General features: G+C 38.1%; 1 protein-coding gene across 3 annotated transcripts in view; it reads left to right on the top strand.

The window, feature by feature from the left end:
• The first annotated feature begins 1,024 nt into the window (after positions 1-1,024).
• Positions 1,025-27,577, top strand: part of RGS7BP (regulator of G protein signaling 7 binding protein) — a 53,843-nt gene continuing 27,290 nt past the window's right edge. The window contains exons 1-3 of one of the 3 annotated variants that reach the window (XM_087927229.1): positions 1,166-1,934; positions 4,689-4,855; positions 11,063-11,168. Coding sequence is in view for 2 of the 3 variants with exons in the window: in XM_026717169.2 (XP_026572954.1) it covers positions 1,770-1,934; positions 4,689-4,855 (332 nt within the window). In the remaining variant the exon portion in view is untranslated. Of the gene's footprint in view, positions 1,935-4,688; positions 4,856-11,062; positions 11,169-27,577 lie in introns of all 3 variants that reach the window. The other 2 variants (XM_026717169.2, XM_087927228.1) reach the window with 2 other exon arrangements.

Genomic DNA, 27,577 nt, shown 5'->3' with positions numbered 1-27,577 from the left:
GAGAGTAATGTATTTGTATCCCTTTATTATTTTTACAAATAACTCATGGTGGTGAACATATCCAACACGCCTTCCTCCAATTTTCCCCACAACTCTGAGGTGAATTGAGCTGAAACAGTTACCTGCCCAAGGTCACCCAGAGGGCTTTCATGACCAAGGCAAGCCAAGACAGTCTCCCAATTTTCTGCAAAGATAGTTATGTCCTTGGAAAATATTTGTTCTATCATTAATCATTCTATTTTACAGCATATCCAAAAATTGCAGGAAAATACTCCCAATGAACATCTAGTAATTGTTTGCCTCAAATGCCCAAAATATATGGTAACTTATCCAATAAGTGCTAGCCAAAAGTAGATCCAAATTTGGGGTTCGCTGGTCTGTGGAAATAAATCTAGTTATTTTATTCAAGTGAGCCAACTGGCTCTACTGCATGAGTAACCTTGACCTTTGTTATCTAAATGTTTTTTTCCCTGAGAAACACCTGGTGTTTACTTCAATAGTTCATGATGCAGATGACACCGATTGATCCAATTTGGTGGCTTTGTTTGCAAAATACAGTACACCTAGCCTGGTTACTAAATTAAGTTTTTCCTTGTATTGAACTGAACCACCACTGTTGAGTCCACACAATATACAAAGCACAATCAATCCAGGTTTTTTTTTGGGGGGACACTAACCAGGTTGAATATACTATATGAACGCAGTTGTTACTCTTGCAACTGACCTGGTTCAACATGAGAGGGGGATGACTATGCCTCTGCTTTTTGGAGGGAGATACCAGGTAGAAAAGGGGGGCGGTTGTAGGGAAAAAAAAGGATTAGAGCCTAGTGATGGAACCTCAGAAGGCCCCAGAACGCCACTTTTGTAAGTGGATCCTATTTTTAAAAAAAATCTTGCCTCCGGTACGAGGGGCTGTTTTGGAAGGCTTGGGTGAGTTTCGCGGGCTAAGGCGCTAACCTCAGGCCCCGCCTTGTTGGAGGAGCAACCTCAGCGGCTTTCTGTTTCCTCCCGTCGGGGGGCCCTTAGCCAAGGGAGCCTTCCAGGCGACGGCTCGAGGGAAACAAAGTAGCGAAGAGCCCAGGGAAAGAAATCGGCCGATTGAGGCGTGCGCCTGCGCGCGCCCAACTCTGCCTGATATACACAGGCGCACATGCCTTCGCTCCCCTTCTGTGCTGCGGCGGCGGCGACGAGGGAGGGGAGCGAGCGAGCCTGGAATTGGTGCCGTGCGCGAAGGAGGCACAAAGAAGCGGGGTTGCTGGAGACGGGCGGCCTCGGGCTGCGTTTCCCCCACTCCGTCCTGAATGGAAGCCCCGCTCGGCCGAGCAACCTCGGGTCTCCGCCGCTTTCAAACCGGGCGGGCAGAGCGGACCCGCGTTCAGTTTGGGCTCCAGGGACTGACACTCTGCTGCGGGTGGCGGCGCTGAAAGGAAGAAGTTGTTGAGCATCCTTCGCCTCGAATCTCGCTGCCGTGGCCCGACGGGAGGCGATGCTGCAAGCCACCGCCACCGCCGCCTCGAGTGCTCCCTTGCCGGTCCAAGGCTCCCCGGAGCCCAAACAGCCTTCCCGCCTGTGAAGAGAAGCCGAGGGGGAAAGGCGTCGGGCGAGCGATTCTGGAGCTCTCACCGGGTTCATCGACGCGCTGCTGCTGTCGCCGCCGCTGCCGCCTGAGGCGGCGGCATTCGAATCTGGCGTGGTGGAAAATCTTTGCCCCCCCCGCCCGCGGCCGGCACCCGTGTAAGCAGCAGCTTTTGCTTGGTGGATGCGTATGAATGAGTTCTGCACCGAATGGGCGCAAAAAGCGCCCCAGGTCCACCGGCTCGATCTTCCAAATCGGCAAAACGTCGCTGCACGGCAGAGACTGCGAAGGCCGAGACAGCGGCAGCACCGAGGGCGCCCCTAAGACCCAGAGACTAGCCCTGGATGACTGCAAGATGGTGGGTACCGCGCAGCTGCGCCCCCTCCCCTTTGTGTTTTTGTAGACGTGTTTGTGTGGGGCTCCACTCCTCTCCCCCCCCCACGTCTCCCCGTCTTCCGCTCCTTGTCTATTCCGATCACGTGCAGCTGCACTATTTTTAAAACTGCAGTCCGCATTTGAGTTGACACCCTTTTTGCTCAAGTAGCGGCTTCGAGACCAGGGCTTGTGAGGTGGCGTGGGGGGGGGGGGCGTTATAATGATGGGTTGGGTTTTTTTTTTTTTTTAAAGCCTCGGGTGTTTAATGGACTGGAGAAGGAGCTCGCGTTTATACGTGTTTCGTAGGAAAAGTAAAGAAAGGTGCGATTTTGGAATATTGGCTTGCGTGGGTCAGTGGACACTACAGAAGTATCAAACATCTGCTGGTTTGGTAGTATCGGCCCACTGTGCAATCTGGAACGATACTCTACGCCCTGTGTAGTAGACCTCAGAAATCCAGAGCAAGCCCTTTCTCTACTTCCCCTTAATTTCGGAATTGGGAAATTAAAAAAAAAAAACCATACAGTTCCACTTGTTCAATAGAAAACAAGGCTGTGAATGCACATGGAGGTGATGTTAAAAGATGTGCATCTGTCTTTTCACGCCACAGTTGTGCTAACTTACTGGTGCAAATAGCAGCTGTGCCTGTTGATGTATGAACTAACTTGCCACTTCAATCCCCCCAGGGTAGATAGGAAGTTAATCTACCAGAAGCATATTCTTCCCAAATCAAAACTAAGTTGAACTTTGGTGCAATTGAGCTCTCTATATGGTTAACTTATAAATTCATTAAGATAGAGTTCTAACAATCCGAACTGTGTTGGAAAAGCTAAAAACCATAGTACTTGATAGGAAAAATCTATTATTAGTTTTCTAATTTCTCTATTTAGGTACTTACCCTTTTGGAATCTTTCTGTTGAAGATACTTCTTAGGTTATTATTTATAGTGACTATGACTGTAAACAATGCATGATTTTAAAAAAAATTTAATGACAACTCAAAAAGAGTTACACAAACATTTTCATTGTAATCTTATATAGCTTTATTTCAGAATATATACTGAATTCCGAAGGAATTTCCTTTGCATAAACTTACATAGGATTGTAAATTGCCTTGGGCTTCTAACTCTGGATTTGTCAGAGTTAGCTGAAATTGAAATGCAGCTCTAAAAGTCTGAGCCTTCATAAATCAAGCAAGAGAATTTTACAATTACTGCTTTTATTTTGATATGATCGAAGGAGCCTGAACACGGTAGCTGAGATAGGCTGCCGACTAGTCAGACACATTGGATTGGAATGGGCATCTTCCTTCATCAAGACCTATGTGTCCTAAAACGGACAAATTTACATTGAGATTTGCTGTACACTTAATGGGATTCTTACTGAAATCTATGAATGTAAATAAAGTCCATTTTGTGAAATGAAACTTCAGATTATTTGCGCTGAAAACCTTTCTTCGATTATGGAAATATGTGAACTGGGCTATGAAAGTTACAATATTGAATTTAGTCATTTTCTTTAGGAAATGACTTGCTTAAACTTTTTAGTATTCTTTTCATTTTAAGGCATTTAAAAAGAATCTTACTATTTAAATTTCTTTTATACAAACTTACAGTTGTGAGTTTACAAAGTGTTAACCTTTAAAAATAAAGCCTGATATTCACAAGGTTTTATTAAGGCTCAGCAAGTGTCACAAAAGAGCTTTTGAGGATAATGTTTTCAAGCCTTGGTTTGGGCAGTCTGTCAAATGTGATTATTTTTTTTTGTCGGGGCCATAACATGCTAATCTGGAAAGGAAAGAGTAGAAGATTAATTTTATCACACAGTGCACAACAGTCCCTTGGAGTTGAACTGATTGGCCAGAGAATCCAGCTATGGTGGAGAGGTGTTTAACTTTGTACAACAGAAGTGTTGAGAATATAATTTGGGGTTAGGGTTATGGTAAAATATGTCAATACAATAATAAGATATACTGTTTTTTATTACATATATTCAAACAAAGGGATGCCATTTTATGATAATTTGAGGGTTAAATGGTGGGCAAATCTGAACTATCTTACAAATTAATGTTAGAATATATTGTTAATCTTTTTCCGTGTTGCATACCATACATATACAAACGTAATTTGTCTCAGAAGAAAAATCAATAATAGTAATTATGTTAAGCAAAATAATAATGATTCATTTAACCCTGAAGCCTAGCACAAATACTGAAGGGCAAGGGGTTTTTCCTCCTAGGTAAATAGTCAGATTCTTAAGAATAGTAAAACAGCCTTGGAGCCAGGAAAAATAGTTTAAAAAAATAACAGAGCAATGAGTGACACATTCCACTCCTGATAGACAGCAAATCAAAAAATTGGGGTGGGTGGAGGCTAGGTCAGGGGGCATAGAGGAGAAACTATTTCTGGAAACATTATCTTCTTTCATGATAAAATATTTGGCTTCCGGGAAAAGAGAAGCTGTTAAGTCAGCCAGCTTTAGCATGAAAAACACTTTCAAAGGCTTAAAATATGTGAAATGTCTTCATTTCCCAGTGAAAATGCATGCTCTGCGTGAGCAAAGGGCAGCTTTTATAACATGCTTTATTATTTATGGCATGGTAGGGGCAGATCTTCATTCTGTTTCAAATGCCTGCATCAGCATGGCTGGAACAACATTTTTTTAAAAAAAAAAATCCTGCCTTATCTCTCACTGCAGCAAAACGTTGGTTTTATGTAAATAGATTTTCTCTTTCTCAGCTTGTCCAGGACTTCAACACCCAGGTGGCTCTGTATCGGGAATTGGTCATTTCCATTGGGGATGTCTCAGTCAGTTGCCCATCGTTACATGCTGAAATGCACAGAACACGTACCAAAGGATGTGAGACCGCCTATCAGGCACACCAAAAGCTATCTGCAATCTCTGGGTAGGAGACTTTCCATGTTTGGTCTACTCACCTGTATTGTTACCAGTTCTGTACAAGATATAGGAACAAGAGATAGCCACTATTGTATTTTAATAGCCTGGATTTTAGTTAAAGTATTTAATTCGTTCTGAGCTCACCTTTGAGATAGGAAAGCACCTCTTTGGTCTTTAGTTACAGCTCTCAGAACATTTGGAGGAAAGCTGTGCCATTTAAAATCGTTTGAAACTGAAGGGCATTTTGTAATCTGCTGTATCAAACACAAATTCATAGTTAAGCTGATATGAGTCTTTGATAGAGATAGAGGAACTTTTAAAAAATCAATGCTAAAATACAAACGAAGTTAAGAGTGACATTATTAGACTGGACTATTATTTTAAAACTTTTATCATCTGTTAACTGGAAAACAGCATTCTAAGTAATGTTACAATATGCTTTCAAGTGCTACATTTTTGTTTTGCTTCAATAATTAAAGCTAAAACAGCAAATCATTTCTAAACCAGTGTAATAAATAGTGTTTCATTCTTGAAGGTGCAGTTGCATCCATGATTATGCCCATCAGTTACATCTAAGGTGGAAAGAAAACTGGAATGCATTTAATTTACATTGAATGCACATTTTATGCAGCCTTGCAGTACTAATTGCACCTGTAATTAGAAAAAAAATATTTATTCATATATTTTACTTTTAGCTGCCTGCTACCAAAATACCAAGATGGTATGTAAAAAGCAAAAATATTAAAATCAAGAGACTCTAGAAAAAGATAAAATGGTGATTTAAGTCATTAAAACTATAAATTAAAACTTAAATTTTATACTTAGGCATAGTGAAAGGTAAACTGGAAGGTGTTTTTTTTTAAGCCAATGTGGTAGTCACCATTATATTCCATGAGCCATAGTGGTGCAGTGGTTAGAGTGCAGTACTGCAGGCTACTTCTGTTGTGCCTGTAATTTGGCAGTTCAAATCTCACTAGGCTCAAGGTTGATTCAGCCTTCCATTCTTCTGAGGTGGATAAAATGAGGACCCAAATTGTTGAGTCATGCTGACTCTGTAAACTGTTTAGAGAGGGATGTAAAGAACGGTGAAGTGGTATATAAGTCTTAAGTGCTATTACTATTGGGGAGCAAATTCATCATATTCAGCCATGACAAAAGGTCAGGGCCCAAGTTGCAGCAAGGTGGACCATCTACCGTTGAAGATGTACTTCCCCAGGTGATTTAAATGATGGGAACCTTGCAGAAGGAGGCAAGTATCCTGAATCCAAACCATTCAGATCTGTAAAAACAAGTGACCCCTTATATTGTATCCAGAAGAAAATTAGCAACCAGTATAGAGATTTCAAAATCGTTAACTTTGCCTCTAGAAAATAGACCAAAGACCAAAGTGAGTGTAGCACTTTGTACCAGTATTTCACAAGTGGGTAGCCCAACACACAATGCATTATCTAAGTAAAGCTTAGAAGTTACAATTTGCTGTTAGGTCATTATTTAGGAAAGAAAGCCTACAATAATGCTTCCGGCCACAAATTCCATCTAAGAAAATAAGGGGTCCTAATGCACAATAACAAACAATTTGCATATCTGCTCTGTTTAGGAAAGTTTGACCCCATCTTATCTGTCTTATCTGAATTATGCCTCAATTTATTTTCCTTCTGTCTATTATACAATAAATCATAATTGACAAGCATAACTAAATAGTTCTATCTTGTTTCAGTTGAAGCAAAATTCAAAGCCCTAGTTTTAGTAGTGATTGAGTAATTTTAACGCACTTGTCATGGAGTCGTAATGTTGTTTGATGCAGATATACTTTTAGCCCTATGGATGCAAAGGTTTTAATATTAGGAATACCGAAGTACACCTATCTGTCATTAAGCATTGTAATAATTGATTGGCACCAGTGCCATTAGTTTGAATAAGTGCTGAGTAGAGGCTTGGTAATCAGTTCAGCAAGCAGCAATAAAAAGACACAAGTAGCAACTAAAAATACAACATTTAAACATCGAAAAGTGGCAAAACCAGAGATCCCCCAAAACATGCATTTAAAAGTAAGTTTGTAAACGTATAAGTAAACATTAGTTGTAATACACAATGAACATCAGTAATTGCTTATGCTACAGGTAAGTCTTGAAACTCAGAACTGTCTTATACTCCATTGCAGCCTATTTTAGGCTTATAGGATCTATTCTGATTGACAGTATCCATCCATATCTCAAGTAGAATACTTTTTCATTAATTTCATGAATACTTTCACTGATTCTTTCAGTGAAAGCACTAAGCTAAATGTTAGACCACCGTTATATCATGCTCTTCTACTAAGCTGAGAGCCCACATGTTGGTTCCTAACTCCACTTGCTTTTATCATGCCATGCATTGCAAAATTAAGCATATATTTTACAAAGCAGATGAGTCAAGTAGAAAAGAATTTGGATTTAATTTCAGTTTTGCTTGTGCCAGAATGGTGTACTGGGTTGTGGCCCTTAAACAGTCATCTGTGATAATTAAAAAGGTATGAAGTTGGTGGCTCCAAATTTGATATTTTGACATTTTATTTTAAATGCATGGCAGTGTAACAGATGTAATCTTGTTTCCAACCTTCACTACTGGCTTTCAGACTGCAGGAGGGATTAAAAATGCCCTTTTACTTACACAGTGTTCTGTACATAGCCCCTGAAATGTTTATTAAATTAAAGATACCTATAAAGGTCAGGAGTAGGACAGATTTCCGCTTCAATTTTCCTTAATACTATTTGTTCATGCTGCCCTTGTGATATACTTGTTTGCCGGACACCTGACCCATCGTTCCCATTCCCAGCCAGGGTATCATACTTGGCTGACGTCTTTTGAATGAACCCTGTGAAAGTCCTTAAGGTGAGATATTTGAATGGGCAATTGATCCAGCAAACAGACTAGAATAAGAGTAGACAAGGCAGTCTTCAGTCTATTATCTGAATTATCCATTTCATCCTGTCTAGTGGTAGGGCTAGCCCTGAATAGATGAGCTGTATTACTGTTTGCTTCTTCAAAAAAGAAATGCAGGAAATAATACTGTGTTCCATTTAAGTGTCTTTTTAAAAAAATAGTTATATACAGGTAATTTCAGTTTCACAGTTCCTTTTATAGGTTTTCTGCAAACCTTATGGAATATTATTGAATTGTGACTGATGTGTAATGTGCTAAAAAGCTAAGGGCAAATTCTCTGGTGGGTGTGCTTTAAATTGGAATTTCTACACTGCTTGTAAAACCATTTAAAACTAATTAGTCCCAGTTTCCTAAAAGAAGCAAAAATAGAGAATTGATTCCAAACATTTGTGTGATTGAAAAAAAATAGATTTATAACTATTTTCAAACTGTATTTTGCTTATAAATTTATTTTAAGAAAATAATGTGGGAACCTTTGAGTATTTAAGCTAGTGGGGTGCTTGAATAGAAAACTACAACTGAAAGCATAATTTAAATCATTAATAAAATAACAAACAGGTCAGTTTGAGTTGTGCTCCTGAGATGTGAATGCCTCAAGTTGCTGAATAAGATTTCACAGTTAAAATGTGACTGAAACTTTCTATCCATAGGACTATGGAAAGTTGGGGGGATCTACATCTTCCCACAATAATCTTTTTATGAGGCAGAAAATGCTGTGTGTCTATGGCCTTCAGCTTCCTGGCTATGAAAGATCTTATTTCTCCCCCTTGCTTTTAAAGAGCAGCTTAGTTGTACACCCAAAAGGGATTAACAAGATGCTTTATCTTTGGAATAAATGGTAGTATATAAAATGTTACTCGGTGCTGAGAAATAGTGAAATGATAAATGAAAATAAGTTTAGCTTTGGCTCAACCTGAGACTCTGGAAGTAGATTAGGCAGATAAAATAAACCAATTGTTTACACAATCAATATTTAATTTTATGCTGTTTGTTGACATAGGATGCAGTGGTGGCCATTGGCCTCCTTAGCTTCAGAGGGATTTGTACTGTTCTTATTTCCTCATTCTCTTCTGCCTGAAAGACTCCCAGAATAGTTCACAATTACGTATTTGTGAAACAAAACTGCCTTTCCCTACATGCTTATAGTCTAAAAGACACAATTCAAAAGGAAGGCAGGCTGGGAATAAACAACCAACTTAGACGTCATTAAAGTCTTAAGAGTAAAGTTAAAACAGAAAGTAAATTCAACTGGGAATGGAGCTGGATTAGAAAATAAAGGATTGGCTGTTGCTTGTTGCTCTCTGGTGGCCTCAGCAATCATTGGTGATAGCTGGAGGAAGAATACTCAATTGGAGTGGTATTCAGGCATAAGGGAACATTCCAGTGAATACATTTGGAAACCAAGAACACGGGAAAACCCTTTTTTTTTCATAAGGGTATGTGACAGCCATGGTTAGGAAAGAGGACATACTGGATTGACCTCTATTCTTATGTATATACAAAGACACAAATCGTGAACTTTGTCCAGAACTGTGGTGCACATACTTCAAATCTATATCCGATGCTTTAACAAAGTGATGTATAGCTATTGCTAAAGTGAGAACTAATTAGTCCAAACAGCTATTCAAACCCAAGGCTACAGATTTCATTTTTCATATACCCATATGCCCATCTCCACATTACATTATTAATCCCCTAATTCATGGGCAAGTATAGTGTTTCCAAGAGTCCTAAAATAGTGTATGGGAGTATACATTTGCCAGAGCAGAAAGGTTTATCATGAAAAGGAAATGCAGAATTGAAACATAAGAGGCTTATACTTATTTTATTTCAAAGCAAAGAAGCACAAACACACACACACAAATATACACGCGCATGCTCAATTTCTGATTAGTCGGACATTTGGAAAAATACTGTCTGCTTTTGTAATTACTTGATTTATATAAGAGAAACCAAATACGGGGTGCTTCACTGCGTTTGAGTAGTTTCATCAAAAGAAGTAGATTGAAAGGTTCTTTTTTATTTATTTTATTTTATTTATTTTTGCTTTCAAGTCGGTGTTGATTTCTTGTGACTGCCAGGATTGGTTCCTGCAGTTTTCTTGACAAGATTTCTTGGAAAATGGCTTGCCATTGCCTCCTTCCTAACACTGAGAGAGTCTCCTCAATCAGATTGAACCACTTGGAAGGAACCTAGATGAGGATGGGAGAAATAACACATCTTCCTCCTCTTCATGCTTCTCCTCATAGACTTTTCCGGACCTTTACTGCAGAAAAGGCTGCCGAAGGACAGCTCGACAGGACATACAAGCAAAAGTAGTAGCAGCTAGTCCCACTGCTTGCTGCCCACAATTCAGACACCTCCCTTATTCATTTCAGTTGAATATATTGCTACTCAGCTGATTTAGATAAATTACACTGTTTTTGTAACCCTTTTAAGAGTTTTAAAATTATTATTAGCATGCATTGGTCTAGAGCAGTGACCCCATTTTTAGCCCAAGCTTTTCAGAAAAAAATTACTTCCCAGTTTTAAATAACAATTATTTCAAAATATCAATTTCTCATGGAATCAAAACTTATTTTCTTTCCCAGTGGCATCCACGTACATCTGACTGCCTACAATAAAGTTCTGATTGCAGCTGCCAGTAGAATATAATGCTTACTGCAATTTCTAAAGTTGCAAATGATAATCCTGTAATTCTATCCATAGTAGTACGTATTGAGTCTTGTGTTCACTTCATTAAAAAAAAAAAAAACAGGTTAACTAAGTGTGCCCATGGTCCAGTTGAGAATTAAGAAAGAGTCCCATATTCATTCAGGAGCTGCAGCTTTGAGCACAAAACCTTGTAGTCTTAACAAAATTTAATTGGTGTTATTAATTTGTCTAAATTAAAATATCTACGTCAAATAAGCTTTAGGTTTAATGATTATATTAAAAGGTAACCAGCCCAAGGATCCTCGCAACACGAAGGTGAAGAGCTCCCTCAGGTGGCAGTTCTCAAAAGCCTTATCCAACCTCGCTAGGTCAAGTTCACCTCAGATGAAGCTAGAAATTATACAGTTTAAGTGAAATAGGAGACTTTGTATAGTAGAAGAAGCTGAAGGCAGCATAAACCTCCTTGAACTATATATAATACAGCTTGCTCTAAGGAGAGGTCACATTCCTGAAAGGACAGAATATCCTCCTATTAACAAACATGATCAGAGAAAGCCATGTCACAGGAGAGGGAGGCAGCAGTTCAAGGAACCCAGGCTCCTACGCTGAGCTGAGAAAAATGTATTGTCTCCCACAGCATAACCCTCAAAGGAATCTACAACACAGCAGTGGACTGGGTAAGGTGCAGAGATACGGTGCGTCAATCCCAGAGTATTCAAACAAACATCCTTCATCTTTAGGAGGTTAGTATTTAGCAGCCATTTGCAAAGACTCATTTTATTCAGATGTAACAGAGGTTTCTAGAGGTACCTGTCCCCAAAAATGTTAAATAACTGGTCAAAATTACAAAATACTTTAAGAAAAACTATTTACAACCTTTCCTCAACATTATGACAATTGTCTCTCCACAATCACGGGTGCTAAGCAACCAACTTGCGTTTATAGCGTAGTAGTCTTCGTGGTCACATGACACAATTCGCAATACTTTTTGCCTTTTTCACCATGTTCAATTGGCAAAAAATGCCCATTGGACCTGATGAATTCATATGATGACCAGGGTGGTTTATTTTACAGCTTTCATAACATAGTTATAAAATTAGCCTGATCACATGATTACAACTCCTTACAACCCAAATTCAGGGCTCTATAGTGGTTGTAAGTCGAGGATTACTTATAATCAATCTCCTTCTATAAGTTGTAGCCTTCCAGCATGGGACTGCCTTGCTGTGGCTTTCACAGACATAAAACAGTCCTTTCCTCAATCCTTTCTTTAAAGAGCTTGAGGCTTCTCTATACCCATGGTAGCATCAACGATTCCTAAAACAGACTTCTGGCACTATCCACTGATACCCACAATGAGACTTTCAGAGACTTCAAGCCTAACTTGAATCCCATTTGAACCATGCTGTGAGTCAGAGCATTTTATATAGAAAAGGAATTTCTAATAGTCATACAGTAATGCCTTTCACGGAGACCAAGAAGTCATCCTCCCCTCCTGTTATAATTCTCAAGCTCAGTTGAATTAGGATTTGTGCAAACTGACATTTCACGAGTCATCAAAAATTGAGTAGAATGAAGATAAATAGAACAGACAAGTCTTCTAGTTTCCTTATGACTGCCACAACCAAGTCCCAAAGCTTCAGCGACTCTGATGTCCAGGTATATCAAGAGTTCCATTGAGCTGCCTGCAAGTTTTAAAATAAGCATGCTCCATAGGAAATTGTGGCCCACTCTATACTGGAAGTGCAATCACCACTGCCATCCTCAACACTAATGTTCCCTGGGTGATAACTGTATCTGTATCTACACAGTTTGCCTTTATAAAGTACCATAAGTTCTCTTGAAGCTTTGTTGAAGCCTTCTCAGCAGGAGGACACTCAGGAGAGTGGGAGGATGCATTTGTTTTGTAATGATGAAAAGATGATTTGTCACCAGTTTTTAAAAAAATTAATGGTAGGAGAGTTTTAAATGTTATGTATCATTTGTTTCATTATAATATATATGAAGTATTTTTCAAAATGGTCTGAAGGCTACTATGAGTCACCAACAACCTTTCAAGGTATCGGTGAAGTCAAATAAATCAATACTTAAAATTTCTCAGTTTTAATTTCTGATATAATAAATAACAATGGATATAACCCACATAAACCAAAGCTCTTTGAGATCCTCAATCATTTTTAGGAATGTAAAAGGATTGTGATGTCAAAATATCTGAGAATCATTGCCCAAACCAATTTCACAATACCTAATTGGAACATTACCCACTCAATTTCTTTCTTTGCAGAACTGAAAAAAATGGTAATAACGTCATTTAAAAACATGTCATCTGTGAATTATAATCCTTTTTTATAAGTCAGATAGAAGGCAATTCCATATAGTAGTATAATTGCATAAGTCCTGGATTAGCATTGTGGATTGATCTTGTGTTCCTCTGCCATCATCTGTATTTGGCAGCTGGCTGATTAATTTCCAGGTCAGATGTAGTGCAAAAAAAAAAAGGTTATTGAACATTGGCAGGAAAAACACTACAACATGTGGGGGTATTAGAGTTAGTGTTCCCAGGCAGGAATAAATCATTTACACAATCTCACAAGAAATCGAAATAACTTCAGATAATTGTTATTTATTGAAGAAAGTAAGAAGCTATAATGAATGAATTATATAAGGCACTTCTTGGCCCTCTCTTTTAAATTAGGCAACATTTTTCCATCTATCTTTTGATTGTACAACAGTCAGAATGCAAACTGTATGAGGAAGTCACTAGAGAATTTTAATCATACATTGTTTCATATTTTCTAAAATTATTTCTGCTTCTAATATAACCATACTATCTTATGTACCTTTGCAGAATCCCTTTTTCCATTAAGTTTTCACCCATTATCTCTAAATAGGCCGTTTCTCTATATTTTGCTTCTGTCCGTTATAACTTCTTTTCCTTTCTTTCTTCCCTCTCATCTTCTCCCTCCCCTTTTTACCCCCTTGCCTCTCTAGTTCTAATTCTCTCTTCTGCATTTCCCTCTTCTGTTGCTTTCTGATTTTATACTTATTTTTCACTCTATTTTTTTTAGTTGTTTTTCCCAATCTTAAACTTTCCATTCTGTTTCCCCCCTTTCCTTTTTTCCCCCCATCTAAGATTACTTGTTCATTAAAGATAGCTTCTTCTTTGTCGCAATCTTCTTGTTCTGCAGACATTGTTGTTTCTCATAATTCCAAATCTCCATTTCTAAAAACTGAAATATGAAGCCAAAAGAACCTCTCCCTTCTTGTGCATCTTCTTTGTACTTTTTAAGTTTCATTTTCAGTTCTTCTAAAAGTGGAGCCATTTTAAATCCAGTGGGATTGATTTTGTTGCAGGTATATATTTCCTTTGGGGATTTTATTAGTAAACACAAGTTCAGGAGATGTGAGACAAGTGCAGTATTCACTTTAAAGAAATTGAAAGTTAATACATGGGTATGCAAGTGCCTCTTTATTGAATGAAGTGTTTCTTCTGTCTCACTCTAGTAAAAAATTTAGTAACAATTGTAAAGCACAATTTAGTATTGGCAAGGAAATGCAGAAGAAAGCCAACATAATGGACTTATTGACAAATAAATTTGTTGGATTCTAGAATGAACAGTAAAATGATTTGGTGAACCCTGCACACTCTTTTTAGTGTATTTTATAATGATGCTCTAATTGCTTGATTTTTCCTGCAGTGTTGTGTTGCAATAACTTAAGTTATTAAAATCATTCAGAATAGTGACTACTAGTTAAAGAAAGTCTCAAGACTGACCCCTGACTTCCTTAGTTTCAAAAAGATTTTGCAGCAGTTTATTTGGAATATCTGAAGAATCTAGAAATCGATAATACTAAACAAGGTGGTTAAATAGTCTGATGGGATATAAGACAGTTTCCTACTTAGAGCCTCCTGCATTTGAGCTTGACTTGTAATGCTTGAATAATTTAATTTCATATCTATATGGTTTTCTTGGCAATAGTTCAGAAGTGATTTGCTATTGCAGAATCCCACCTCCTCTTCCTTTTCCTGTCTAGCTTAGGGTCCTATCTTCCTGGTAGCTTCCCAGTCAGATAGCAACCATGTTCCACTGTTAGTTTTTCAAGATCAGCCAAGGTCAGAGTGCTGAGCAAGATGAGTAAGATAATTGTCTAAAGTGATCCAAGACAGCTTCTCATATTCCTGTGAAAAATTAAGCTGGAAATGTTGCAAAGGCATTGCTAAATGAGAAAAAATATGAAGGGACCATAGTTGAAAGAAATTGCCAGTTTGCTAATGATTGTTGGGCACTGTTCAGTTCCACCTTGAAAAAAAAAAAGAGAGCTAACTAATTTTAATGTTCCAATTTTCTGAATTGAAAAGTTTCCTTTGCTAATATGCTCCATATTGAATGTTCACGTCATCTTGATCAGCATTTATTATATATCATTGTATTGCTAATAGTAATTCATTTAATACATGAGATTCTTGAAGTCTGTAATAGGTAATTTCTTCAGTGCTTTTTAGAATGTGACTGTTTTTAGTTTGCCCTAAATAGGATGCATAGATTATATATAGAAAATTTGATCCAACTGAAAATTGTTATTGTGCATAACAATAAGAGTATATTTTGACTCCCCTAGATTAAATTGTTTTTCAGATATACTGTAGTTTTGGCCAAAAGTGTTGGTGCCCCTCAATGTTATTTAAAAAACAACCCAATTTGCCATAAAATAAGTTGAAATTAACATAATGTCCTGCCTATTTCTTAGAGCATACACATAGCGATATATCTGGCCATATCTGCACAAGTACATTCCAAAACAAAACAAGGACCCTAGCTTGCAGGTTAGCTACAAAATGTTTTAGACCTATGAACAATTTTTTGATTGGCCATCTGTTACTTATATAATAAAAGCAAAATAAAAGTATTATTTTAAAAGTATTCATCCGTGGTCAAAGTCCAGTCCTGAACTTGAGTAATTCATGAAATAGAAAACAGAGTAATTTACCTATAATTGGTACTCATAGAATATCTCTGTACTATGGGGTTACTTCCATCTTACACTTCCTCTTGCATTTCCTGGGGAAGCTGCTCAGAAATTGAACGTGAAGGTGCAGAGGGCTGTTGCCTCTTTTTTAAAATAACTTTGTTTTTGAACAAGTTACAACCTGTCCTTCTATCATAGCCACGTCTCACAAGCTTTCTACTGGATCTAAAAGTGAAAAATGCACCCTTGAGATACAGGCAAGAAAAGCTGAACAGCCACTGAAATTGTAAATATAAAAAAAAATTATATTTTTTGACTTCATGTGCCAGTATTGGACTTAAACATTTATTTTTTGTGTCATTTTGTTATGGTAGTTACCATTTTGTTATCGTGGTTAAATCAACCTAGGTATTAAGTCATTAAGTAAAAAAGCAAAAATCTTGCTTTAAAGAAAACACAACCTCAAATTCAAATATACATGCCCTCCTTTTACTACATTATGTCTCTGATTTGAGCCACGGTGGCACAGTGGTTAGAGTACAGTACTGCAGACTACTTCTGCTGACTGCCGGCTGACTGCAATTTGGCAGTCCATATCTCACTAGGCTCAAGGTTGACTCAGCTTTCCATCCTTCCGAGGTGGGTAAAATGAGGACCCAGATTGTTGGGGGCAATATTGACTCTGTAAAATGCTTAGAGAGGGCTGCAAAAATACTGTAAAGCAGCATGTAAGTCTAAGTGCTATTACTATTTATACTGGCTTTTTATTTATTTTTATTTTAATATTAAATCACTTTGCAAACATACATGTATTTGTTTTCCTGTTGGTGTAATATAATGCAATTTTCTACTTTCCCAATGGCAGCTATACAATAAAATTTATTCTCTGTTGTTCCAGAGTATGGAACATAATAATTAATGTAAGTTTACAGCAGGGCAAGTTTTGGTGAAATCCCAACCTTAATGACAAGTAACCTTACTTCAAAAATGGAACCATTTTCCTTGGAAAGTCATAAAAAGGTGCAAGCATAAACAAGACAATCATCTTTCTGATGTGTTTTTGCCTGGATTTCTGTACTGAACAGAGCCTTGGATGGCCTAGATCAGTGTTTTTGAACCTTAACAAGTTTAAGATGTGTGCACTTCCACTGCCAGAACTCCCCAATCAACTTCCATTCTGGGAGTGGAAAGTCCATACATCTTTTTGTCAAGATTGAGAAATATTGTGATTCTGCAAGCATGCTTGGAAAAGCCTGAGGTTTTAGTACAAAGCAACCTTTTGAAAATTCTTTTAAGTGTCTAGACAGAAACAAGGAAGAAGCCACAGAATGTTCAAAATCAGGTGGAAAGGATTCCCATTTGTTTATGGAGTATCTGAAGATAGATAGTATGCCACTTGTAAAACTGAGAGGCTTTCAAGATTTTGTTATTCTACTATACAACAATAAAGCATTCCTTCCTAGAGTTCTGCTGCTTTTGTTTCTTGAGCTTGGCTATACACAGAACCTATAGAGGTAAACCAGATAGACAGAAAGTAAGTTCCCACTCCCCTTTAGCACTGAAAGTGTTACCCATTTGGGTAATGAAATGTCTGCAAGAAAATAACCAAGCTTAGAGAGCACCAAAAACTCCACAGAGTTCTATCTCAAAAAGCTAGCACTGCCTTAAAAAAAGATTGATGCAGTGCCTCACTTTACTGAATTTTAAAAGAGAGAGGTATTTGTTCACAGTATGTAAGCAAGCATCCAAGTCTCCACTAACATTTAACTTTGCCACAAGTTATGATGAGCCCTTGCTAACCATGATGGTGGTTGACTTAAAAAAAAAACACAGCTAAATTGTATGAGACAAGCCATTTAAAAGCAAATGAGCTGAAAAGCATTCCTGTACTTTATTCATAGAGGCGTGAATAAATAGCAGCACAAAAATACTTTTACCAGCTAAATAAATAGATTTTATGGGTTATTTTACTGTAGGCGTGCGTATATTTCAGCCGATGTATTCCAGGCCCTGAAACAAGAAAAAAGTGTGAATAATTTTAATAATTAAGATACTAGTCTAAAAACAGAGGACTTGAGTTCTAATCCCACTTTTGGCATTAAAGCCTACTGGGTGATCTTGTGCCAGTCACACTCTTTCAGCCCAACTATTTCACAGGGTTGTTGTGGGGAAAAAGAGGAGAAGGAAGGACGATTATTATGTCTGCCACTTGGAGATACTTTTAAAATAATAAAGTCAGTTTGGACTAGTGGTTAAGGCATCAGGCTAAAAAGGAAGAGACTGTGAATCCTGTCTTAGCCATGAAAATCAGATGCATGCCTTTTGGCCAGTCACTCTCTCTCAGCCCAAACTCACGTCACAGAGTTGTTGTAGGGAAAATAGGAGGAAGGTGTGTTAGATATGTTTGCCACCTTGAGTTTGTAAAAATAATAAAGGTGGGATGTGATAAATAAATAAAAACAAACAAACAAATAATAGCTGTAACCATGTCACAGGAATATATACCTATACCAGTTTTGTGATTGTTATGTTCAATATTAGCATGATAAAACAAGTTTTATTTATAGACTAAATGTGAACTATAAACACAGGTAAAGTCTATTCATGGCAGAACTCTAATATACATTATAAGTCTTCGGCTATACCAGATAGTATTGTATTACCAAGAAGTTTATTCTGCAAAGGCTAAATTGAATATTCTATTCTAATTACTAGGAAGATATTAGTATAACAATACAGTTGAATTGTGTTATCTTAGCACAATCATGTAGTTAAATCATGGCCTGTTTGTATGTGATGGGAAATCCGGGTATCCATGCTATGGATGAGTTTTATTATGCTTTGAGCATTCCTTACTTTTTCAACACCATCCCTACCATCCTCATAAGAAGGTATCTGAAACAAAGGCTGTCTGATTTAAATAAACAATTCTTCTTATGTATGAACTGCTGGAGTCCAATTTCCTTTTGCCAGAATAAGACATGATTGATCCATTATTTGGGATCTTGACCTCCTCTGAAAATATAATTTAAGCAACCACACTTTCTAGAATTGGATGGAACAAAGCAATCTGTGTGAACAAAACAGAAGCTTTTGATTCTTTGGAACTTAGAAAACATTAGGAGATTAAGGGAAATATGTGGGAACTTGAAGCTTTGTGTGGTTCAGTCACATAAGAGGAACCTTGTTTTTTCATTTTCCATTACATCTGGAAAGGGCTTACGATAATTTTGCATTTTATCATATATTAAGTTAAATCGCTATTATTTCACATGGATGTCTTGTACTTAAACAATGTCACTCATTTGAAAATTTGATAAATGCAGTCTTTCTCTGTTTCTGTTCTATTAAAATGCATTGATAATTGTATTCCACCCAGTGGTATTAGTAATACTACAAAAACATATTTAAACCTGTAGACGAAAGATACAATTAACACCCAAGTGATAAATTTTCATAATCACTGCTGTTTCTATACTAGATAAGCTCAGTTGTCAAATTTATTATATCCCTGAAGAGGTAAGTGGGCTGGATTAATTCAGTAACATCCTATTAAATAGCATGTGAATGTATAAGAATGAGCTATTATAGTCCCAGCTTCAGAGGTATTTTGCAAATAGTTGCCCAAGTGCTAATGAAGATGTTGAGTAACAAAGTTTGAATAAAATAAAAACTAATGCATATCTTGTACCTAGTTACTGAAGAAATAATGTATTTTGATGTGTATTTTGGAATGAAATATTTTTTGGGAATTTTAATATCAACATATTAAATCTTGCCCAACCTGGAATTTTTCATCTGTGTCAAACTACAGCTTCCATCAATCACAACAAGATAACCAGTAGCTGAGGATAATAAAGGGAACCTAGTTGGGTAAATCTGTCTTAAAATGAGCCATAGTCCAAGAACCATTTTAAGCATCAACAAGATCATCTTCTCCCATCAAAAATAACAAAAGTAGTAGGCACTCATTAATTAGAGCACATTTGAAATGCTTATATGAACTTGCATTTAATCATTGCTCAATCTCTGGCTGCCTAAGGGAAGGACTGGAAGTTAGAAGTACAACAGAGAATTGCATGCATTTATTGACTCTTCCTTTCTCTATGTACAGGGACACACAATTTGTGAACCAATAAGTGGAATATATCCACTAGTTATTTTTTGATGGGTTGCTGCATATATGACATTAGCCTTTATATGTTTTCCTCAAATTGTAAAGCTTCACTCATGAGTAGCATTTGAGTTGGTCAAAGTATTTCATATAAAGCCAATGAGATGACCGCCAAATTGGATACCCTTGAAGGGTGAGTTTTGTGGAAAAACAGGGTATCAGTGGCTAGTAATTATAATAGCTACATGTTGTTTCCAGGATCAGATAGAAAGTTGGCTGAGGAATCTGAGCTCAAAGATGTTGTTGTGTTCATATTTTGCATATGGTTTGGTGCATCTGTAGATCTGGTTTTTGTTGAAATTGAAATGTTAGATTAAATATATATTTGATCTGAACAAGCAAGATCTTTGGCTTCTGTTTAAAAAGTTTGGCATTGTGAAATAGGTTGACATTATGAGAAGAATGATTTCAGATTTCTAAAGATTTCTTTAGCAAGGTAACTAATGGGTTATCAAGTTTAAAACATAAACCTAGAAATAATTGCTTGTAATTGTAAATGGAATTTTCTGAGAGGAGATACTTTTTGCCAAGAATAGCCTTCTAATGCAGAAGCCAGCAATATACTGTATAGTCTGCTGATACTGTTCATTGTGATCTTAAATAAATTCCTCATTGTTGTTCTATGTTGTTTAGGACCAATAGGAGTTGAAATTCACATCTATAAGGTGACTCACCTTGTGCTAATGGATTAACCTGGATTAACAACTGCTAACTTCTCCATCTTGGAACTCTCCATCTTTTGTAATTTTATAATGTTTTATATTTTTAAAAATTTTTAATCTTGAATTGCTCTATTTTAATGCTTAATTTTATTGATTAAATTGTACACTGCCCAGAGCTCCTCTCTAAGGAAGATGGGTGGTTAAGAAGTGTGAAATATAAAGTAAATTAATAAATAAAAATACAGAATTTCCTATATTTAATATCTTATTGTTGCCTAATGGGGATACTTCCATATAAAATATGTATAAATTGATTATAAATGTGAATGTACTTTGCATTCACAATCATGATCAATTGCAACATCAGCAGAAAATAGCAATCTCTTGGCAATATGTAATTTATACTTTCTTAGGTTTTTTGCATTAATGAGAAAGAGAGATTGCAAATATATATTTCCAGTTAGGAAGATTATTGCAGATAGGAGACATGTTAAGTAATGCGTATCTGCTCCAAACTACAGTCATAATTCAGATTTGATACTGTATTTTGTGCTACTCTCAAGCAAAGACAAGAAGGTATTCTCTCAAAGGCCAGCTCTGTTTACAGCTGTGGGTTGGAGAACTTGTCAGTTGCCAGAGTGGTTTATTAACTCATCATGAGCTTTAGTTGTTTTTAATTGTTGATAGACTAAGATAGCCTTCCCTAACTGGTGTATCTCCAGATAACTTGAATTTCAACCCCCAGAATTAGGAATTAAAGTTTAGAATATATAAAAGTAATAGTTTGTCCCAATTGTGGAAACCTGTGCTATATAACAGCAGTTGTCTTTATTTTTAAGATTCAGTATTCTTTCAATATACTGTGACAGTGGAATAACATACATGCAGCATTTCTCAGTGATGGAAGTTAAGTGGATGGGTTTCATTCACTGCCTGAGCATTTCAGAAGCACCTGCCTAATTTTGAGTAATAGAGCACTTGACTCATGTCCATTTATTTTTGTTTAGTTTGAATTTTTGAATGTATGCTACTTTAGATTTAAAGAAGACTCCAGTTATGACTAAGTTGGACTGCTGAAATGCACTCTGTTTATGGATGTCTTGGAACTTGCAGTTGGCTCAGAATTTAATAATTAAATACTGGTTGCTTATAAAGCCACAATTAAGTCAACTTTTCCTGTTACTTGAAGGGCATCACAAAACTTTGGGTAGAAAAAAGTAGGTAGAATTGTAACCCACTTTTTAGTGGTGTCTTGAAGCTTTAAGTACAAAGGTGGGCCATAAACAAAACTGGAAGGCATGTTTGGCCTTCAGGCTGACCTTTTTTGCACTCTGTTGTAAGAATTGATAAAATACCCCACACACACTTTTTTTTAAATGTCCCAATTATGATGTAGACCTAATGGTGAGAAATTATGTGGGATATCTTCATAGCTGAAATTATGTAGAATCTTTTTCTTCTTGCTTGGCAGCCTTTCCAACAAACACTTTTTTATTTAGATAAATAAATTTTCTCCAGTATTTGCTTTGAAGTCTGTTTCTTAGAGTAGTTTTTTTTTCCTGTTTGCAATTTCCTTTTTACTTATTTTTTATTTATTTTTTAATTGCTAAAATTAAGGGGAAGGATTTTCTCCAGCCCATACACTTCCTTCTTATCAATTGCATTGTTCTAAAAATCAAGGCATTTGAATCTGCTTGATCATCCTGTGCCATAATTTAGATTAAATCTACTTTCATTCCTGCTAACATGCTGGAATTTAATAATCATATAAGTACTTATAAACATTTAGAGTAAAGTAACATACAAGAGAGTCACTAATGATATTTCTGCACTGTAGCTTTCTCCTGTGTGTAAATTGGCAAGTGTTGGCCCCTTGAGGTAGGCCACGTCAAGAAATCCGGAGATTCCAAGAATGCTATTTATTGTAGCAGTGTCTATTTAAAGAACATTGGAAGCCTGTCCAGAATCTTCACTCTGCCTCTTTTGAAGGACAACAAAATCCTGGAATAGCCAAGTTTCTTTCCCCCTGCTGTCTATTTTCCCAGGATTGCATAACTGTTTCTACTTTCCCACCCTCTTCTCAAGGCCAAAGTTAAATTCGTTTACAGCTGGATATTAAAGTGGCTTAAGAAATTCCTTTGTAGATTTCAACTCCAGCCTTCACTTTGGTTGCAGGGATGGCTTGAAGTTCTATCAGAATTTGTTTCCTGAATGGTTGGTGCTCTGCTTCTTGACTCTACCTGGATTGGAGAAGGAAAATCAAGACAGATCCATCATTGCACTCTTTCCATCAGTGAATGTGGAGAAATTTTTTTACATTCCACCAATAAACTTGTAAAAAAAACAGTCTGATGTGCAGTGATGGTGAGGAGGACACTTCCTACTAGAGGCCACAGTAGCTAGTTGGAGCTGAGCAATTATTAATAAAGTAAAAGTAGTACATGTGTTGGACAGGATGAGAAAGCAAGACCTAAAAACAAGGGCAAGGTTGGAATAAGGAATTTATAACAAGATGAGAATGATTTTCATGTATTTTTCCTCACCAGAAATGAAGAGTGGCTCTTCATTTCTGGTGAGAACTGGCTAAACCCAGTTCCTTTGATTGAGGTTGATGTCCTGTAGTGGAAGAATTAAGGCATTAGAAAAGACCCAAAGCATTGTAAAATGAATTTACCCTGCTGAGTTTCAAACTGTATGTGCCTGACAAAAGGCAGGGAAATATCTTTTTTTTTTTTGCTTGCTTTTTGGGGGGGATTATACTCCAAAAATGATACATTCATTAATCTAACACAAGAAGATTTTAAAAAGAAATCTAAATTGAAAGCATTGGACTCTGGCTGCAGTCCACTTTCCATTTATTCAAGTGTAAGTCCATTGAAGTTAATGGGAGTATCTCAGAATAAGTGGTTTTTGGTTGATAGCCCAGATCATTTAAGGCTTTTTTTCCCCTACAGCAACAATCCATTTTTCATCTTAAATCAGTAAGCAATGGTAATGTTTCCACATTGTACCTTAAGTGCCATGAACAAAATCATTATGACAGATTTTATAAGTTTTGGATACAGAAAATAAGAAGCCTACCTATCAAGATGCTCACCATAGGTATGATATATGTATAGAATAGAATAGAATTGTCAGCTGGTGCCCCATTCAAAATCCAAGAAAGAAATACTTAGACTCTTTTAATCAGAGAAAAGATATCTTTTACTGGAAATCAAGTGGCAGCAACAAAAGAATTCTGAATCTGAGAAAATGGACGCGTAAATCACATATACAAAGTAATGGCAACGTTCCCACCCCCAATAGTTCAATTGGCTCATCCAATTAAAAGTTGTGTATATCATCATGTGGGCATCTCCAGGTGGTGATGAGGCTTCTGTCCGTTGACCTTGACATAGTTTGATAAAGGGTTGCAGCTGCACATAGCATAGGATAGAAACCTAAGCAAGAATGTACCCCCCCCCAGCTTATACAGTGCTGGTTTGTAACACCTCCAGTTCACTTCCCATAACCATTCCCCACTCCTCCCACCGTTACTTATGACAGCCGAAAGATGCAAAGCAAAGGGAGAAAAATCTTGAAGGCTGCCCTCCTAGAAAAGAGACATTAGTCCTAAAAAAGATAAAAATAGAAGGTAATAGAAAATATACATGTAACAGCAACATACTAATTTTTAGGGTTTATCAGGATATTTAATACGAAATGCCTGGATAAGTGTAGGAGCTCTAACATCCTTCTTATTCACCCACTCAGCCTGGGAAGGAGGAAAATGTTTCCAAGCAACCAAATACTGGAGTCGACCCCTTCGTTTTTGAGAATCCAAAATTTCCTTAACTTCAAAATCTTGTTCACCTTCAATTAGCAATGGTATAGGGGGATTAACCTGAGTTGGTCTCAAGTTGGAGGTATGTGCAGGTTTTAACAAACTAACATGGAAAACAGGGTGGATCCGTCAAAGAGTTTTTGGTAATTTCAATTGGACTGCCACAGCGTTCACAATTCGTTCAATTGAGAAAGGCCCAACATACTTAGGTCCAAGCTTTTTTGACTTTTGTGTAGTCTGCAAATATCTGGTGGATAAAAAGACCTTGTCACCCACTTGATATGGTTTTTGTGGAGTTCTCTATTTATCTGCAAATTTTTTATGAGCTTGATGAGCATCATCTAATGCTTTATGGGTAACCAGCCAGATAAGCTGGAGCTGTGTTATCCATTCATCTAATGACTGAATGTTAGGTTTCTCCTGTGGAAGCTTGGGTATGGGTACAAAATCTTGTCCCGAAGCTACTTTAAATGGAGTAAACCCAGTACTACTATGTACCAAATTATTATATCCCACCTCAGCGAATGGCAATTGGTCAGCCCAATTATCTTGCTGATAATTTATATAACATTGAAGATATTGTTCCAATACCGAGTTAGCTCTCTCACAAGCCCCATTGGTTTGTGGGTGGTGGGCGGAGCTTAAGCCCTGGGCAGAGCTTAAGCCCTGGGCAGAGCCCAATAACTTCAGGAACTCCTTCCAAAAGTTTGAGGTAAACTGGACACCTCTGTCTGAGATTATGTGTTCAGGAACTCCATGTAACCTGTAGATATGTAAAATAAACAGTTTAGCCAACGTTTTCGCAGATGGGATTTTCGGACAAGGTATGAAATGTACCTGTTTGGAAAACAAATCGGTTACTACCCAAATAACTGTATTCCCCCCATTTTTAAGTAATTCCACTATAAAATCCATAGAGATTTCCTTCCATGGAGCCATTGGTCTAGCCACATTTTGCTGGTTTACCAGGAGGCTGTTTGGCTGAGGCACAAATAGGACAACTAGGTACATATGTCTCAATGTTCTTTTTCAAGGTAGGCCACCAAAATTGCCTTTTAACCAGGTGTAAGGTTTTCACGAATCCAAAATGACCAGCGGCTTTAGAGTCATGAGCTTGCTGTAATATTTGGTTTCTCAGCTTCGCTGGCACATATAATTTGGTCTCCACCCATGCCAATCCATCTCTAACCATACAGTTATTTGAGTGAGCAAGGAACCAATCATCAAGTTTTAGAGCATCTCTTAACTGTGCAGTCAAATCATTTGATAAATCTGCCTCCTTTTTCTGGGCTCTGGTAACCACTGGAGCTGCCAGCTGTTTGGTTGGGACAATCGGCTGTAGCACTTCTTGGCAAGCACTATTATATTGAGGTAATCTGGATAAAGCATCCGCCATGAAGTTCTTCCCCCCTGGAATGTACTTCAATGAAAAATTAAAGCACTTAAAGTACTGCGCCCAGCGAACTTGCTTGGGAGACAGCTTCCGAGGTGTTTTCAAAGCCTCCAAATTTTTATGATCCGTCCACACCGCAAGTGGGTGTTTCGCCCCTTCTAAGAAATGCCTCCAGGTTAACAGCCCAACAAACTGCAAAAGCTTCTTTTTCCCAAATGGCCCATCTTCTTTCGGTTTCCATCAGTTTACGGGAAGTATATGCACACGGTTGCAGAGTCCCCGTCTCGTTTGCTTGTAGTAACACCACTCCGACTGCTACGTCACTTGCATCGGCTTGGATTACAAAAGGAGCGTCCATGTCCGGGTGCTTGAGTACTGGTTCAGCAGCAAACAGTCATTTCAGCTTCTCAAAAGCGGCTTGACATTCCATGGACCACTCCAGGGGTTTACTAGGCTTCGGTTTCACCTCTCCTTTGGTTTTTAGGAGATTTGTGATAGGCGTTGCAATCTTCGCAAAAGCAGGGATAAATTGACGGTAAAAATTAGCGAATCCCAAGAAACTTTGAAGTTGTTTCCTGGTGCAGGGAGGGGCCCATTCCAAAACGGCATGAACCTTCCCCAGATCCATTTCTGTGCCATCATGTGAGATGCGATAACCTAAATAGTCAATTTTTTCCTGGTGGAATTCACACTTGGAAAACTTTGCATACAGCTCAGCAGCTTGAAGTTTTTCCAGAACTGACCGCACTAGTTTCACATGTTCATCATGAGCCTCCGTGTAGATAAGAATATCATCAAGATAAACCAACACCACTTTGTATAGATGTTCATGCAACACCTGATTGATCATTTGCATGAATACTGCAGGGGGGCCCTGTAGGCCAAATGGAAGAACGTTGAATTGGAAACAACCCATTGGGCAGTTAAAAGCAGTTTTCCATTTATCCCCTTCCTTAATTCGAACCCAGTAGTACGCTTCTCTCAAGTCGAGTTTTATAAAAAATTTCTCTTTGGCCAAGTGGGCCAGGGGGTACACGTTCTCCACTGAAATAGCATTCAGGTTTCTATAGTCAACACATAAACGAAGGGAGCCATCTTTCTTTTCACAGAACAATACTGGGGCTGCTACCTGGGGTCTAGTGGGTTGGATGAAACCACGTTCCAAATTCTTATCGATAAATGACCGCAGGTCTTCTAGCTCCCGCGGTGTCATCGAGTACAGTTTCGGTTTTGGGAGTTTCACCCCAGGTAGAATTTCAATACTGCAATCTGTTGAACAATGCGGGGGGGAAGCTCATCCAAGGCCTTTTCACTGAATACCTCCTTTAAGTCCCAATATTCCTCTGGAATTTTCTCCTCCCCCTTCAGGTTCTCTGTGCCAGTGGAGGCCAGTTCAGTGGGATTCTTGAGTTTCAGTTGAGATTGCCCCTCCCCTTCTGGGCGCTGGTCAGTACGTATGCACAATGACCCTCTCCTCCGATCAACATGGTTCCATTTCCGGAGCCAGGGCAACCCCAGTATTAGGGGCTGCTCCATTCCAGGAGCCACAATAAAACACAAAGTCTCTCTATGCTTCCCCATCATCATTTCTATTGGTTCCATTATGAAATGTGCAGGGCCGCCCCCAGCTATCGATCCATCCAATTGGCAAAAGGCTATGGGCGTTTTTTAAAGTCTTCAGCCTTAAGCCCATTTTCTCCACTACCTCAAAGCTGATTACACACCTTGTGCACCCAGAGTCTAACAAGGCCAGCATTTCCCCTTTGGCTCCCGACGTGGGTACCCTTAATCTCACTGGAATGGTCATAGGGCCCTTGTTTGGATTTACCAGTGAGTCGTCTTTCAATTCGGATTCACTTTCTTCAGAAGAGGTTGGAGTTCCCAGCTCGTCTCCTTTCGGAGGGGCGTTCTCTACAACCTCCTCTGCTTTAAGCGCCATTTCGCAAGGCTTTGCTGGTTTTTTTTTTCCAGGTTTTCTTCCTCCTCCTGGCCCTCCCTTTGGTTCTAGCTTGGCAGCCCGGTGACTTTCCTTCCCACATCGGAAGCAAGCAGTGGTCTTGGGTTTTGCTGCCATTCCTCCCTTTTGAGGTTTTAAGGCTTCTCGAGGGCTGGTGGGGGAGGATTTGCTCCAA

This window comes from Pseudonaja textilis, chromosome 2, assembly GCF_049901715.1.
Source record: "Pseudonaja textilis isolate UNSWEBS1 chromosome 2, rPseTex1.2, whole genome shotgun sequence".
NCBI lineage: Eukaryota > Metazoa > Chordata > Lepidosauria > Squamata > Elapidae > Pseudonaja > Pseudonaja textilis.
Note: the sequence above shows the minus strand (reverse complement) of the source record. Positions and strands in the feature narration are given on the sequence as shown.